General features: G+C 46.4%; 4 protein-coding genes across 4 annotated transcripts; 2 read left to right on the forward strand and 2 right to left on the reverse strand.

Moving 5' to 3' along the window:
- Nucleotides 1-833: 833 nt before the first annotated feature.
- N7478_002403 (transcription factor domain-containing protein) lies at nucleotides 834-5,537 on the forward strand (the record flags this gene model as incomplete). The annotated part of the gene is made up of 10 exons (XM_056918617.1): nucleotides 834-1,398; nucleotides 1,470-1,699; nucleotides 1,748-2,144; nucleotides 2,201-2,310; nucleotides 2,388-2,413; nucleotides 3,040-3,111; nucleotides 3,164-3,301; nucleotides 3,407-3,505; nucleotides 3,559-4,123; nucleotides 4,182-5,537. 10 exons carry the CDS (start codon nucleotides 834-836, stop codon nucleotides 5,535-5,537), a joined length of 3,558 nt encoding a protein of 1,185 aa, XP_056781775.1.
- A 204-nt stretch (nucleotides 5,538-5,741) lies between these two features.
- On the reverse strand, nucleotides 5,742-6,635 carry N7478_002404 (uncharacterized protein; the record flags this gene model as incomplete). Its single annotated transcript, XM_056918618.1, has 1 exon — nucleotides 5,742-6,635. The coding sequence occupies one exon, from the start codon at nucleotides 6,633-6,635 to the stop codon at nucleotides 5,742-5,744; it is 894 nt and encodes a 297-aa protein (XP_056781776.1).
- A 1,539-nt stretch (nucleotides 6,636-8,174) lies between these two features.
- Nucleotides 8,175-9,638, forward strand: N7478_002405 (FAD-binding oxidoreductase; the record flags this gene model as incomplete). The annotated part of the gene is made up of 1 exon (XM_056918619.1): nucleotides 8,175-9,638. One exon carries the CDS (start codon nucleotides 8,175-8,177, stop codon nucleotides 9,636-9,638), a length of 1,464 nt encoding a protein of 487 aa, XP_056781777.1.
- An 858-nt stretch (nucleotides 9,639-10,496) lies between these two features.
- N7478_002406 (putative C6 transcription factor) lies at nucleotides 10,497-13,006 on the reverse strand (the record flags this gene model as incomplete). The annotated part of the gene is made up of 4 exons (XM_056918620.1): nucleotides 10,497-11,583; nucleotides 11,663-12,351; nucleotides 12,440-12,563; nucleotides 12,624-13,006. 4 exons carry the CDS (start codon nucleotides 13,004-13,006, stop codon nucleotides 10,497-10,499), a joined length of 2,283 nt encoding a protein of 760 aa, XP_056781778.1.
- Nucleotides 13,007-14,740: the final 1,734 nt, after the last annotated feature.

The following is a 14,740-nucleotide window of genomic DNA, read 5'->3' on the forward strand; positions in this document are numbered from 1 at the left end:
GCACACTTCCTTGGCCTTATTGAGCTCTAAGCAGAAGCACACGTGCAGGAGGAGCTTTGGAGCTTGAGAGTTCCCTTGAATTTTTTTTAAACGAGATCTGCTATGTCCAACAAGGAGCTGAAATTGTCTTGGCGGGGGCCCCAGGGCAATTTTCTATTTGCTTGCCGACCGGGGTAGACGCGTCACTTAGTGGGTTCGGGGTTAAACTAAATACAGAAAAGGCTTGTATGTTTTTCAGGGATTAAGATTAGGGATTATTTAGCACAATAGGCTGATATAGCGACCCAGGCAGGTATCGAAGAAGGAACGGGATGTAGCAGATCTTGGCCAGGAAGCTTGGCTGTTCAATAAGTGGTAAGAACCTCGAAGATCGGCCTTCTCCATTATGATCACGTCTAGTATTCGTCTAGTATTCGGCTGCGACCGAGATTGAAGTCCGATCAGGGTCTCAAGGGTATCGACTTTGTCATATCGAGCTGTGGAGTCTAAAGAGCCAGTTTACCTTCCCTGCAGGAGAGTAAAGGAAGATCTGGGGCCATTCACAATCGTTCATAACAAATCGCGACCCAATGTCGAAAAAAGGCTCCACTTCGGAGAAAAAAAGAGAAAAGAGAAAAGACAAAAGAGAAAAGCTCAAAGCTCGAGACCCACGACTTCGGCAACAGAATCAACCGCCGAGCAGCCCAACATTGAAAAGATGGCCCCAATCACGAAAAATTCATGATCGACATTCACTTCCCATTTCACATAGAAAGAAAATATAGACATGCGACATTGCATGGAACCGATCAATCTCTACTAATTTTCCATTTATACATCCCTACCCCTTCAATATGGGACCTAATCAAGACGTGGAAGCGCAAAAGCCATTGCCGCAACTCAATTCCCCGCATGACTCAGATACAGAGACAGAAGAACCCAAACCTGACAAGCTACAACCACCAACTGGCTATGCTATCCCATTTTGGCGAAAATGCTTAATTCTCTTCGTCGTCAGTTGGATGACTCTTGCAGTCACTTTCTCAAGTACATCTTTATTACCCGCCACACCAGAAATCGCAGAGGAATTTTCAACGACCTCGGAAATTCTCGATGTGATTAATGCGGGGGTGCTCATTGCCATGGGCTTTTCGTCATTTATCTGGGGCCCCATTACAAATGTATTTGGGCGGAAGACTGCTTATAATGTCGCTATTATTATTCTTTGTGGCTGCTCGGCTGGCACGGCTGCCTCTATCAATTTGCATATGTTTATTGCCATGCGCTTGCTCAGTGGATTCACGGGGACCTTTTTTATGGTCGCTGGACAGACTATTATTGCCGATATCTTTGAGCCGGTTGTTCGTGGGACAGCTGTGGGTTTCATGATGGTTGGGTCGGTTAGTGGACCTGCTATTGGTATGTTTTAATATAGATTCTTCTTTGTCTAAATAAGCGAGAAACCCCGTGGAGACTAACAAAGATCATAGGTCCCTGTATTGGAGGTCTGATCGTCACCTTCTCCCACTGGCGCATCATCTACTGGCTCCAGTTCGGTATGACCGGGCTTGGCTTAATACTATCTATGCTTTTCGTACCAAGCCTCGAAGAAAAGAAACAAGGAGAGAAGAAACAAGTTCGGAACTTATCCTTTGTCCTGAGCATGTTTAATCCGCTCCGCATATTTGGACCCTTCATTTACCCAAATATCTTTCTCTGCGTATGTATCAACCCCCATTACCCAGATACCCCTGCTAACAAATAAAAGCATCTCACTTGCGGTCTCCTAGCAACATTTCAATATGCACTACTGACATCCGCTCGGACAATCTTCGATCCCCGTTTCAACCTAACATCCCCATTAATCAGCGGTCTTTTCTATCTTTCACCAGGAGTGGGATTCCTGATTGGCAGTGTTATGGGCGGCAAATTGTCCGACCGCGCTGTTAGAAAATGGATCGTGAAGCGCAATGGTGTGCGTCTCCCTCAAGATCGCTTGAATAGTGGCTTGATCACTCTGTTCTTAGTGTTACCCATTGGAACTCTGATCTATGCCTGGACACTGGAAGAAGGTGTGGGTGGCATGCCTGTCCCAATCATCGCTGCCTTCTTTGCTGCCATCGGACTTTTGGGCTCGTTCAATGGATTGAACACATACTCGGCTGGTAAGTGGTATCAACATGAATTTATCATGATTTACCTCTAACAAATTTATCTACAGAGGTCATGCCACACATCAGATCTGAGGTGATCAGTGGTAAATATGTTGTGCAGTATTTGTTCGCTGCTGGGGCCACTGCGGCTGTTGATCCTTTGATCAAGGCGATTGGGGTTGGTTGGACATTTACCATTTGTGAGTTTAACGATGATACACAACCTTGGAATATAATTCTAACATGTCCGAATAGGTGTGTTCTTTGCCCTTATCGGGGGTGTGAATGTCTGGATTATTACAGTGTGGGGGATTGACATGCAGCGATGGGTAGAAGGGAAACTCGGCGTTGAAGCAAAGCCTACATGATTCAAGTTTTTATGACGAGACGCATCTAATAACGCGACGATAACGATATAGAAGATAGATAGGCATAGATTCAAGGTAATTATACATCATACATCATACAACTTATACATTTGCATCAAAATCAGTTCTCATAATACACCCAATATCGTTATCGCATTGTTAAGACTGAAATATTCACGATATGGTAAACGATATCGTGAACATCTCTAGACAGTGTGTGGTGTCGATGGTCGATGGAACATTACAATCAACACAGCTTATGGCGTCATTAAAGCCTATAGACCCCCAAATCCTGTGAAGAAACGGTCTTCTGTCCGAACGTCAAAAGAGACCGTTGTCGAGTCCCCACTACGGAGAAGCGATATCACAATATGATTGGCTTCGGCGCCATTCCCTCTTGAGCCTTCGGTCGAAAACTCCGACGCCTCGGCAGGAACCGGAAATCGCCGAGAGAATCTAACTGAGTAACTTGAGCACCTCCGAATCTCCTCACTGACCAATCCCGAGGCCTGTAATGGGCTTTACAAAATGACGCGAAGTATAGGGCTGAAAAAACGACCACTATCCGCCGAAGATGAAGATGGTCAACGACAGAGGAGGAAGTTTGTCGCGTGCGTAAATCCGAACCGTGCGCAGAAGAAAAAGAAATACCGCTGATCATAGGCCGAACAGATGTCAGCGATGTCACGCACATAAAATTAAATGCTCCGGAGAACAGCCATGCAGCAAATGCTGTGCTGTAGGCGTCGCAGAGGAATGCGCATATGCGTCTCGCGATCGCCAGGTCAAAGTTAGCGAGAAGTATGTTTGACCTGCCTTACCATATTGTATTTGTTTTTGGTTGTCGGATCACACGAATGATCATCGGGGAATGGTCTGTGCTAAGGTTGACGGCTCACTTTCCAGGTACCTTGACCAGCTCATGGCTGAAAACCAGCGCTTAAAAGAACAGTCGGTAACTTCGGCCGATGCGACCGAAGCACAAGATCCTCCTCATACGGAAAGGTATGTCATATCCCAATCATACATAGGCGCAGTATGCTCATTAGTATACCCAGGACAGTCTCACGTCCAGCAGAGGCTCCAGACGCCACGAGTATACAAAACCCTCTCATAGGCGACCGTGCCTGGTTTCATCGCTATGACCCGTCATCGCCGCCGATATACGTCGGCGAAGCGGCATGTTCGGCTTTTGCTACGCGCTTTCGCCGTTTCTTGACCGGCAACAATGCAACTGCGCATATCACTAGAACGCAATGGACACGCGAAGAAACAATCGTTGCTGCTGCGAACGAAGCCGATGCTGAATGGCCTAGTTTGCATCATGCTCGCTTACTGGTTAGGATCGCAATCCACCAGATCGGATACTTGTACCATCTTATGATGCGCAAGGCCACGTTGGATAAATTAGAGGAGATCTATCAAACGGGTAACTTCTACTGTGTAACGAACAAGTGCAAGTTTTTTGCCCTGTTTGCGTTTGGGCAAGCTTATTCCATTCGCTCGGAGTCGACCTCTGGATCTAGAGTCCCGGGAATAGCATACTTTGCAAAGGCCATGAGCTTAGTTCAAATTCTCCCAGAGCGAACAAGCATCACTCATCTGGAGACTTTGTTGCTGCTTGTAAGTTGCATCTATCCCTGAATTCACAACAATGATACACTAACGCTCATAATCATAGTCACTTTTCTCATATTATCTCAATCGTCGTCACTCTGCATATGTATTGATTGGAACTGCCATGCGTCTGGGCTTAACCATAGGCTTAAATCACAATATTCCCGAGTCTCAGCTTATCGACCCTGTGGAACGACAACATCGCATTGAAATCTGGTGGACGATCTATATTTTTGATCGTATGTGGGGCTCCAAGATGGGTCTACCCATGCAGATCCTTGATGAGGATGTTCACGTCGATATGCCAACAAATATTTCTCCGCGCTGGAAGCATGACGAAGAATTGTCTGATACTGAATATATGACAGCTAACATAAAGCTGGCACGTATAGTGGGGGAAACGATCACAAAACTCTACAGCCGCCGCAAATATCAAGAAACATTTCTTCAACGCGTGCAAAAGCTTTTAAAGGCCCTGAAAAACTGGGTTGATGATTTACCCGAGAGTCTGCGATTGAACATGGAAGACCTGGAGTCGAGCAAGAAACCTCTTGTTTCATTGCATATGGCATTCAACCAGTGCATTATTCTTACCACACGCCCAACACTCCTCCATCTACTTATTACACTTCGCAAAGCCGAGTCCACGGGCGCAGGCCAAGAAGCAGTCTCACAGCCCGTCCTCACACTCAGCGAAGCTTGTATTCATGCAGCCCGTCATTCACATTCTATGATCCTTACGCGCTGGATTAACGGCACGATGCCAACATTCGGCTACTTCCACGCACACTACCTCTTCTCATCCGCACTTACTCTAGCAATGTCGAGTTTTGTTCCGATTGGAAACGCGTCCGATCTAAGTGGATTTGACTCTGCACTAGACCTATTACGTTCCATGACGGAGAACGGAAACCTAGCTGCTGCTGAGTTCTACACCAATCTCGAGCAAGTAAAGGTTTGCCTAGATGCATACAGAGAAAATACGTGTACCCGATCGCGACATAATGAGGGACGACTAGATAATAACCTGCAGCATGTTACAGGCCTCGTTCCCCAGTCTACAAATAATATTCCGAGTACGGTTCCTGCGCTCGGCCCCGCTCCAAACGCAGTGCCTGTCCCACCAACATCGCAGATGACTTCATCTTCTATAACTCTCTCAAACCCAATTTCTGGCACCCCTGCAGCTTTGGTGTTACCTAATGAATCTGAAGTTCTTTCTGGGCAGCCACCGAGTGGCGCTGACACGTATGCAGTACCTACCCGTGATAACATCAGTGGATACACTACGGAGATGGCATTTTTGGAACCAACGATGCAAGATTTCCTAGCACAGTCTGATATTGATCTCGGGTTATTGCATCCCGTTGATACGTTTCTGAGCGAAGCAGAGAACTTGTATACCTGTCATGAGCTATAAACATAAGCAAGACTGGAGAAAATGCGGTTCAGACATTGCGAAACCCGAAGGAAAGCAAAAGAATTGACGGAAACTGGGACTCTTCCCATAAATTGTAAATAACGACAGGTATATGAATATTATGAATCCTTCTCAATCAAACGCCATAAAAATCACATGCATTATTCATTAGAGTAAGTAGTCATCAAAGTTTCGGGTTGATTTTTATTTCCTAGTAGGAACCTCTTCCATCGCAGGTAACTCAACGGGAAATTCTTTACCAGATCGCCTAAAAGGCAATTTATAACCAGTGGACGTATCTGGTAACTCAGTGGCAAAGCTTTTAGCTGGAAGTTCCTGACTATATTGATTATACCCCGGTGGTGAAGCATGATAGCTGGTAGGCATTTCCGACCGAGAAGAAGACAATGATCCCCACCGCGATATACCAGTCGGTGACTGTGGAAAGGACATAGTAGGCGACATTGATTCTGTATTCATCCGGCTTCGAAGTCGTGAAGAATCAGACTTATCGGCAGGATTGAAAGTCTTCAACTTGCCATCTTCAAACATAGCCTGCAAGGCGCCTGAATCAAGAAGCTCTGCCTTCTTAATCAATCGATCCACAAGAACCTTCGAAGCAGCTTTTAATTGACTCTTCACAAAAGACATCAATGCGATACTGCATTTGATCTCGACTTCCTCGAGAAGATATAGCCCACTTGCTGGTGCATCGGGTACGCGTTGCGGATCAAGTGGTTCATCAGGATGATTTCCTCCAATTCGAAAATTACTCTTGAGATCGATTCCCATCGGAGGATAGGTATGTGTTTTGAGTCCCCAGGCAGCATTTTCAAATGAGCCTTTAAAGCTTATCTTTCCGGCCCCCAATTTGCCGAAGCCGGGAACATATTGAACCCGTTGTGCGATCTCGTACCAGGTTGAATAATATTCGTCTGCGTGAGCAGTGCGAGGGGCGGGGACCGGGTGGTGATCAAGTACAAGTGGATTGAGCGTGATTATTTCGCTGTGGCTGTGTAGGATGTCCAGAGCTAGTTGTCGTGGGACATTTGATGGGAGGGGCGTAATGTTCGTGTATAGTTCTTTCCTTTGCATCATATTGAGAGATGTTATTCTGCGACTGGGGACGATCGTGTTGAGAGTGAGACGGACAGGGAGAGGAAAAAATTCGAATGAGTCCGGTTGAGTTGGAGCCTCGTATTCTCTGCGCTTATGGGATGAGCTGACTGTTCCAAAAAAAAAAAAAATAAACATTTAGTCTGATGGATCCTGTCAGCTTCTTCCCACGGTCTATACGACACACTCCGTTCTCCGTGCTCCGTGCGTGGAACCCCTCCACACCTGGACACGCTTATGACTTTCAGAACGCGTGGTGATTGGTCAAATCATCGCCGAATGGCCTATTGAGGATTGACTTCATAAATGCCGACCGTTGTCTTTGATATTCCAGCCTTGTAGGAATTAATTTTTAAAAGAATTCCTTTGCAACAGGCTTTCAATGTCGTTTATCGAATAATGGGAGACTTCCTCAAGGATACCTGAATATATTGCTATTTAACAGCTTATATTGGCAAATTTTCTCATTAATGCGATGAAACCGCTCAACGGTTTCCTTTTTCTTCTTTCTTTTCTTTTTTGTGTATTGATTCCCTGCGCGATGCAAGCATTTAAATGTTTTAGCAACCCACAATAAAGCGCACAATACCCGGCCCCGCACTGTGATGTATCTGCACATATTTTGTGTTTAAGGCAAGCAGTCAGTCAATTATTGCTGTTCAAAATCCGAGGTTCCAAGAATCCGCCGCTATTCCTCGTCCGCCAAGAGGTTTGATACACTAGAAAAGCAAGCTATTTTTGGATGGCATGGCTGATAGGATAGAAGACGAGACCCTTTAGCGACTACTTTTCGGAAATAGTGACATCAAACCCGAGTGGAATACTATCATGATGTCTCCCGGTGAAATTCTCACTCTATAAGTACATGCTTAAGTATATAAAGAACTTGAAAGCCGATCTCATCAAAGCTTGTGACTGCTAATCAAGGTTGATGGGGCCGAAGCCCTAGACTAAATTCATTCAATTCCCCGCAAAATAAAAAGGAGAAAAAAAATAACACGTTCCCGCGGCTTCAATGTGTTTACAGCTTGAGTATGGGGGGTATAGTGCTCAAATCGGTGGTGTCTCGGGCATCTGGCACTCTTGCTGAACTCACATGGGCAGCTCTCTGGCCCGTGGTCTATTTGACATCAGACCACTAAATTTCGTGAAATTAAACTGACCACAATAGTCCCGGATCAGCATGGGCCGATCACCAAGCTTGGCAAGCTGAACATTGTAAACGCTCTGATGCATGCCCCGGGAGATTCAATCTCGGGCTCGTCTAGCCTATTCGAGGTTATGATCGCCAACTGTTCCGCCGGTTAAGGGAAAGATTGCAAAATCATCGTATTCCTATCGTATACAAGCCGAGGATATCCAGGGATTTCTTCTCCTCCTTTTTGAATGAAAGGAATATTCATCCATGTGAAGAGGCCGCCGATGGAATTTTAAGAGGAATGCTGGCATATTTAAAATCATCAAAACCACCCCCTTTATTTCTGTAAACAGAGACACTGTAAAAGTGCCTCGCTCATCAGAATGCTGTCTTTGGCCATATCATTACTAGCTGGTGTTGTCTTACCTGTCGCAGCAACATCGGCAGGTCCATCCGCATGCTCAAACATAACGTCGCAACTGGGCTCATCGAAAATTACGACCAATGAATTGAGCTTGAATTATGTTGGTAGCACCGAATACTGGAACACACTCCAGGGTGACTATAAACCATCCTGTGTCGTTTATCCGGAGTCTGCTCAAGATGTTTCCGTCGCTATCCAGGCAGTTCGTGCTGCGGGAAGTCGCTTTGCAATCAAGGCAGGCGGCCATAACCCGAATACATTCTACTCCTCCGTCGATAAAGGGGTTCTTTTGGACTTAAGCAGCATGACAGCTAAATCGTACGACGAAGATACCACGCTAGCTACGTACGAGCCGGGCGGCGTATTCGGCGATGTATACGAATACTTTGCAAAGTGGAATCGCACCGTTGTTGGTGCCCGCCTTGCGGGCGTAGGAACTGGTCTTGCCTTAGGTGGTGGGATGAGTTACTTATCGCCCCAGTACGGCATGGCTTGCGATTCCTTCCGAGAGCTGGAGATTGTCTTACCCGATGGACAGATAGTGACTGCGTCGAACGAAACCAATCCCGACTTGTTTTTCGCATCTCGTGGTGGCGGCGGCAACGCGTACGGGGTTGTAACAAAGTACACTGTTCAAAGTCGACCGATCGGTGAATTCTGGGCAGGAAACCTCATCTATTTATTTGCGCAGAAGGACAATGTCGTCGAGGCAATTGGAAACTTCGTTAAATACAATACCGACCCTAAGGCCGCCATCATCGGCACTTACGAGAAGCTGCCTACTCCGGATCTTAATCTTAATCTGGATGAAGCTATCATCATGTTCTTGGTCTATGATGGTCCTGATCCAGGCAATGCATTCAAAAACTTCACCGATATCACCGCTTTGCTCGATACAACCGGGATCAAAACCTATAATGAAGTCGTCAATATGCCTATACCGATGTCAACAGAGCTCTCTGCTGGAAACAACATGTTCCGAGTCGGAGTCCACCGAGCAGGAAACAATTCCTATGAAAACGCGCTCGACGAATGGCGCAATTGGGCCGAGTCGAATAAGGGGAAATACATATTACTCTCGTTGGATTTTCAGCCTGTCCCTAAGAGTTTGACAGATGCTAGCTGGGCGCAAGGTGGCAATGCTATGGAAATGCCGGATGGGCCGTGGTTCTGGCTGAATTACTTGATTAGTACGCCGCCTGATATGAGTCAAGCTGATTATGATGCTGTGCAGACGAGTTATCGGGATATGGTTAGAGCGACTGGTAATGCGGAAGGACTGCCTCTGTTTATTAATGATGCGAACCATGACCAGAATCCTTTGCAAACTTTCTCGGCGTTCGGAAAGTTGCAGGAGATCAAGAAGAAGTACGATCCGGATAGTTTCTTTGCGGATTATACTGGGGGCTGGTCTTTTGCATGAGTCTGACGTGTGTTGTATACGATTTAGTACATAGGAAATATTAAGATACCAAGCCTATATTGGTTGAAGCTATTGATTTTCTGATCTTCTTAAAAATATTGCCATTAAATGGATTTGCCTTTCTGCAGTGTATTAATATTCAAATTATAATGGTCTTGGTGTAAGCGAATAGTCTTGAACATGCATAAGCGCCGTTCCCGCAGAACTTTTAGTCTTCGTTCTAGGATGCCATGCCCATTGAACCCCATTCAATGAGATTCCTGGTATGCCATATGGGTTACAGGAGCAAACTTTAGTATTTTCTGTTCATTAGTAATCCCGAGACGCAAAACATTCTGTATTGAACGATATAACGCTTGGTTCATATCAATTAGCGCTTATTGGAAGAAAGAAACCTGAAGGGCATAGCCATTTGAAAGCTGGACCCAGACAATAGTTTAGTTTTTCAGGTGCCGAAACCCGGCATATTAGCCATTAGGTAGAGTTTAGGTGCCATATTTTGATCAGCGAACATTAGATTCGCACATGGGCATGAAAAAGCAGATAGGTTACTGAGCCCCCGTAAAGAGGTAAGGGGATTATTAGTTGGTATCATGGGAATGAGCTCAAAGAAAAGCATACATTTGAGTTCAAAGTCCTCTTTCCTTGGCGAATTAGCAGCTTAGAATGCAGATTTTTAAAGCACGATAAATGGTCAGCTATGCAATGAATAAAAGCAAGAACAAAAACCGAGGGACATGACAAGAAGAATAAGTTTCGGTTGGGTGCTTCAGGCCGACGATGTGTCCAAAGGGCGAGGTTCAAGGTCAACCTAACAAAGTAGGCAGTGCTGAGAGGTTTATAACCTAGAGCATGTTGTCAATCGACATACAAGGCAAACTTGAGCCCATGCTGCGAGAGAAGTTCCATACAGACAGACCAGGCTCTCAGGGAGGAAGTATCTCTGGTAGCCATTTCGCGTAGCCAACGAATTGCTTTTTTAATATCCCCGATGAGCCCGGCAGCTTCCATTGTACCCGGACTCGTACGGGTGAAAAGCTCAACTAATATAATAGTGGTTGACTGCATCATATGATGCAGAACGCCCCACCAGGGCGAGACCTGGTATAACAAGCAAATGTCCGTCTCATCCGGAAGAAGTGAAAACATATCACGGGCCACCTGTACGCATATCGATGCCATTGTATGACAGAGGGGCCCTGGTGTCGTTTCACCAGAGGGTTGATAAGCGAGGCGGCGCAGACAGGGTTGTGTGATGACGAGTTTAGTCGTATAAAAGTGGAAAGCCAAGCCGGTGCGCTGGGCCGCGAACGATGGATCTGCACCAAGTTGTGCGAAGCGATACTCTAATGGCAGCCGAAAGAGCCATACGTCAGCACTATTATTGAAGGTAGCCATTGCATTTTCCATCTCCAGCCATGAGCGTCGCGTTGCTCCAGGCGCGTATAGGGTTTCAATAGCTTTCCGCATAAGAAACGCCAAGTCCACTCCGTATAAGAAATAGAGAGATGTATTGGGGGCGAGATTGTCGATTTTTGACTGAGCAGATGCCAGTGTGCTTTGCTTTCCTTTCCCAGGCCCAAAGCTTGACGGCGGTGAGGGATCTGAACTATAATCACTGAGCTCAGACCAAAAGTCAACCTGCGACAGAAGCGACTTAAGTAAATCCTGTCGGGCGTTGTAATCCATTATAATTTGTTTGACACCTTCATCCCCGAAGTCTTCCTCGATGAAGGGTAGAGGTAGGGGTGTTGTGCAGAACTGAGTACCCGTGCTAGGAGGACGACCAATCATCACACATAGTAGGGTATCCAACATGAATAATGCCCACCAAACACGGTATCTGGTTTCCCTCGATATATGGGAAATATCACCACTCTCACTGCGAAGATTCAGACCCATGGCTACGGCCGACCGAATCCCGATTCCAATCATTCGCCAAGACCTGCAAAGATAATAAGAAACCCAACAAGTTAGCAGGTCCATGGGCAATAAATAAATGAATGGCAATGGTTGAGACATACCTATTGACTTGACCCGTAGCCAGAAGATAAAACGATGCCAGGCCCTCAAATTGCACTTGTTGAAGATTAGGATGATCCAACAGCGCGACGTTGCCTAGGCAGAGTCGCCACGCTCGCGAAAAATATGTGGAAGGATTACCAAGATCATCATCCACCGGTTGTTCGTTGACAAGAAGCGAGTGTTTGGCCGCGAGAGCAAATACCAAGTTCAAGATTGCCATCCATCGTTTCCCTGGGCGAAGGGTTGGATTTGAGTAGAATGATCGATACTGACTCAGGAATATTTCTTTCCCAATGATAGGAAATGCAGGATGTATCACTTCCAAAAATATGTCGACAAGTTTGTCGGCGCTGGACTGGGAGGGTCTTTCCAAAACGTCAACGACCTCGAGATTGGACATTCGTATATCCTCGTGAAAGTAATTCAGGGATGATATCGAAGGTCGCTCGGGAGTTTCGCCAATAGGTGTCGGGTTATCTTTGCCCAGGTCGCGCTTCAGTCTGTACAGCCAGGTCATTTCCGAGTGTTCACCAACGAACCCAAGCGCTTGCTTTTCATCGCGGTTAAAATCTTCCTCGGTGTGGTCGATTGCCGCCAAGGGATGATAGATACCAGCTCCATCGAATTGTTGGTCGGAATATTGTTGTTCGGATTGTTGGTCGGATTGGAGCGCTGGGGAGCCTAATGGCTACTCATTGGTTAATATGTTAGACTTGTGGGATGGGGTCAGGGGGAGGAGTAGATTAAGTAGATGAACGGTGGGTGTGTGGGCTTACTCTGACTAATTGACCACTAAGAGCCTGATCAACATACTGTGCCGAGGGAGAGTCAAGCCTTGGATAGAGTTCACGTAGAATAGCCTCATAGCTTTGGACCTGAGCTTTCAAATTGTTCACCTGCCTAACATAATTATGTTCATTAGAGAATATTCGTCAATTGCGCCAGGGAATGCCAACACACTTGATCATTTTCTCCCGTTTTCGATCACCATATGAGCAACGGATACCGGCATCCTTGCACCTGTTGCAAGTGGGATGATGACCACTGCATTTAGCCTTTTGTTCGCGACAATTCTCGCAGGCTCTGCTGGTCCGACCTGTGCTAGTCCATGATACACTTTGCGCGGAGCGGGGAATTGCGACTTTCGCATTTGTAGAGCGTTCTCCCGCGCTAGGCCCAGGGAGATCTTCAGAGCCTTGGACAAGCCCAGTAGAGAAAGGAAGCCCACTAGGAAATGGTCCCGGAACAGACCAGTCGTAGTTGAACGGTGCATACTCATTTTCTGCTACATTGGAAGGGGGTAGTTCGGTATTAGGCGGCCGCGAAGGATCCCGATCACTCATTGTGTGAGTGTCTTGGTTCCGAGGGAGACGACGAGGTGGGTAAACAAGAGGTGCAAGACGCCTTCAGTCTAACAGTTTCGAGAAATGGTAAAAGCCCTAAAGAGGGGCTAGGGGAAAACCATGTGTATTCCGGTGCCCTTGCGCTTAATTTTTTACCTTAAAACCCCCGATTCAGCATGGGAAAGAATAATACACACAAAAGTTGTGGCCAAAATCCCGAAGTGGGTTGGGCCCCCGAAATGCGATGCTCTGGTATGCTGGATCAGAAAGCCGCGGCGATTTGCCACTAATCCTTATCCGTTACCAACCCCAATAAAACAGCCACGTCGAGGCGCTGGGGCAGGCCAGGCCGTGCAAGCCCGGTAAGCGATATCAGAGAACTCTGAAGATTTCAGTTTATTCTTCTTCCTTAAAAATGGAGTTTTTTGGCCGATAGAGCTGGGATAATTGTTGGCGTATGGATGGTTTGATTGGCTTCCCGGGTGAACCATGTGTTTTGCATATAACGTGACGCGAGGAGGATTGCATCGCTGTATTTCGGAGAGGTGCGAGAACTGGAATATCGGATTGTACGTAAGCAAGCTAAATTCAGAAATAATTCAAAGGGGTGTTGTTGATAGAGCCTTTCGTACACGAAGGAGAAACAGCCTGACGTTGCACGCTTCAAGGTTGTTCAGGCATTATTCGCGTCAGATCACACCTGCCAGAAACCGCGTATATTTGTACTGAGCCTCCTCCATCTTTGTATAGTATCATCAGTCGTCAAGATTTGATACTTTCCCAATTGTTGCAGGCCCTAGAGTAGAATGGCAGAAAATCCGTTTCCTAGGTACTGAGCACATCCAAAGCATCCAGAGAGACGAAACAAGGGCAACATGTCCATCGCGGTCTGTCAAATGCCAATGCTCATAAGACAATCCTTTCGGATATGCTTATAGAATAAGCCCGCTGCACAACCCCCTTTGAGTAGCCGAACCGAGTCATTCCAAGCCCAACCGGACTTTGCTCTTGCAACCAAGCACCCAGCGAAGCTTGGCTAAAAACCAGCTCTTTCCACCTGCCGTACGTTCATTGCAACTCCTTTATATCTCCTCTCCTTTCTAGAGCGCTCGAAGATCCCTGCTTACTGTTCATTTACTTTGATCCCAGTACATATCGATCCACAAGCCCCAGCGAATAACTGGCAATTCCCGACCACGACCTTCTGGTGGACAAACATCGAGAAACAACTCCAATCATGACGACGAAATATGTTGCGCGAGACGTATTATAGAGTGGCGAACCCACTCAAGTAGTGGCTGGTATTGCGTCGGTTTCCGGGCCTACAAGGTTGGGTTCTCGGTCATGACTTTCTGGCATACATACTCCTCGACACAAATTAGACCGATGCGGAGGCCAGGTATAGAAGACATTTCATGGGATACTTGATTTCTCAAACTCTCCTTTCTCCCTTCAGGGTACATGTTCTTGAGGCAGATTCAGATTTGCTGTCGACAAAAGTAGCAAAGGTAGACCCTTCAAAGGGGGGTTCGGGTTCAGGTTTGCGCTTCCCTATCCTGCATTTGTGTGTTGGCATAACCATGCTGTTGAAACCCATCGGATTAAACAAGTACTCCTAGACTTGGAATAATAGGTCTTGAGAATCCACGCCGTTCTTGAAGTCGATCCAAACGATCTTTCGAAGAATAACGAAAAGAAACCACCGAAGTTTTGACTACTCCGACGGCAAGCCGA

Source organism: Penicillium angulare (genome assembly GCF_028827245.1).
Source record: "Penicillium angulare strain IBT 27051 chromosome Unknown utg000003l_segment0_segment0, whole genome shotgun sequence".
In the NCBI taxonomy this organism is placed as follows: Eukaryota; Fungi; Ascomycota; class Eurotiomycetes; order Eurotiales; family Aspergillaceae; genus Penicillium; species Penicillium angulare.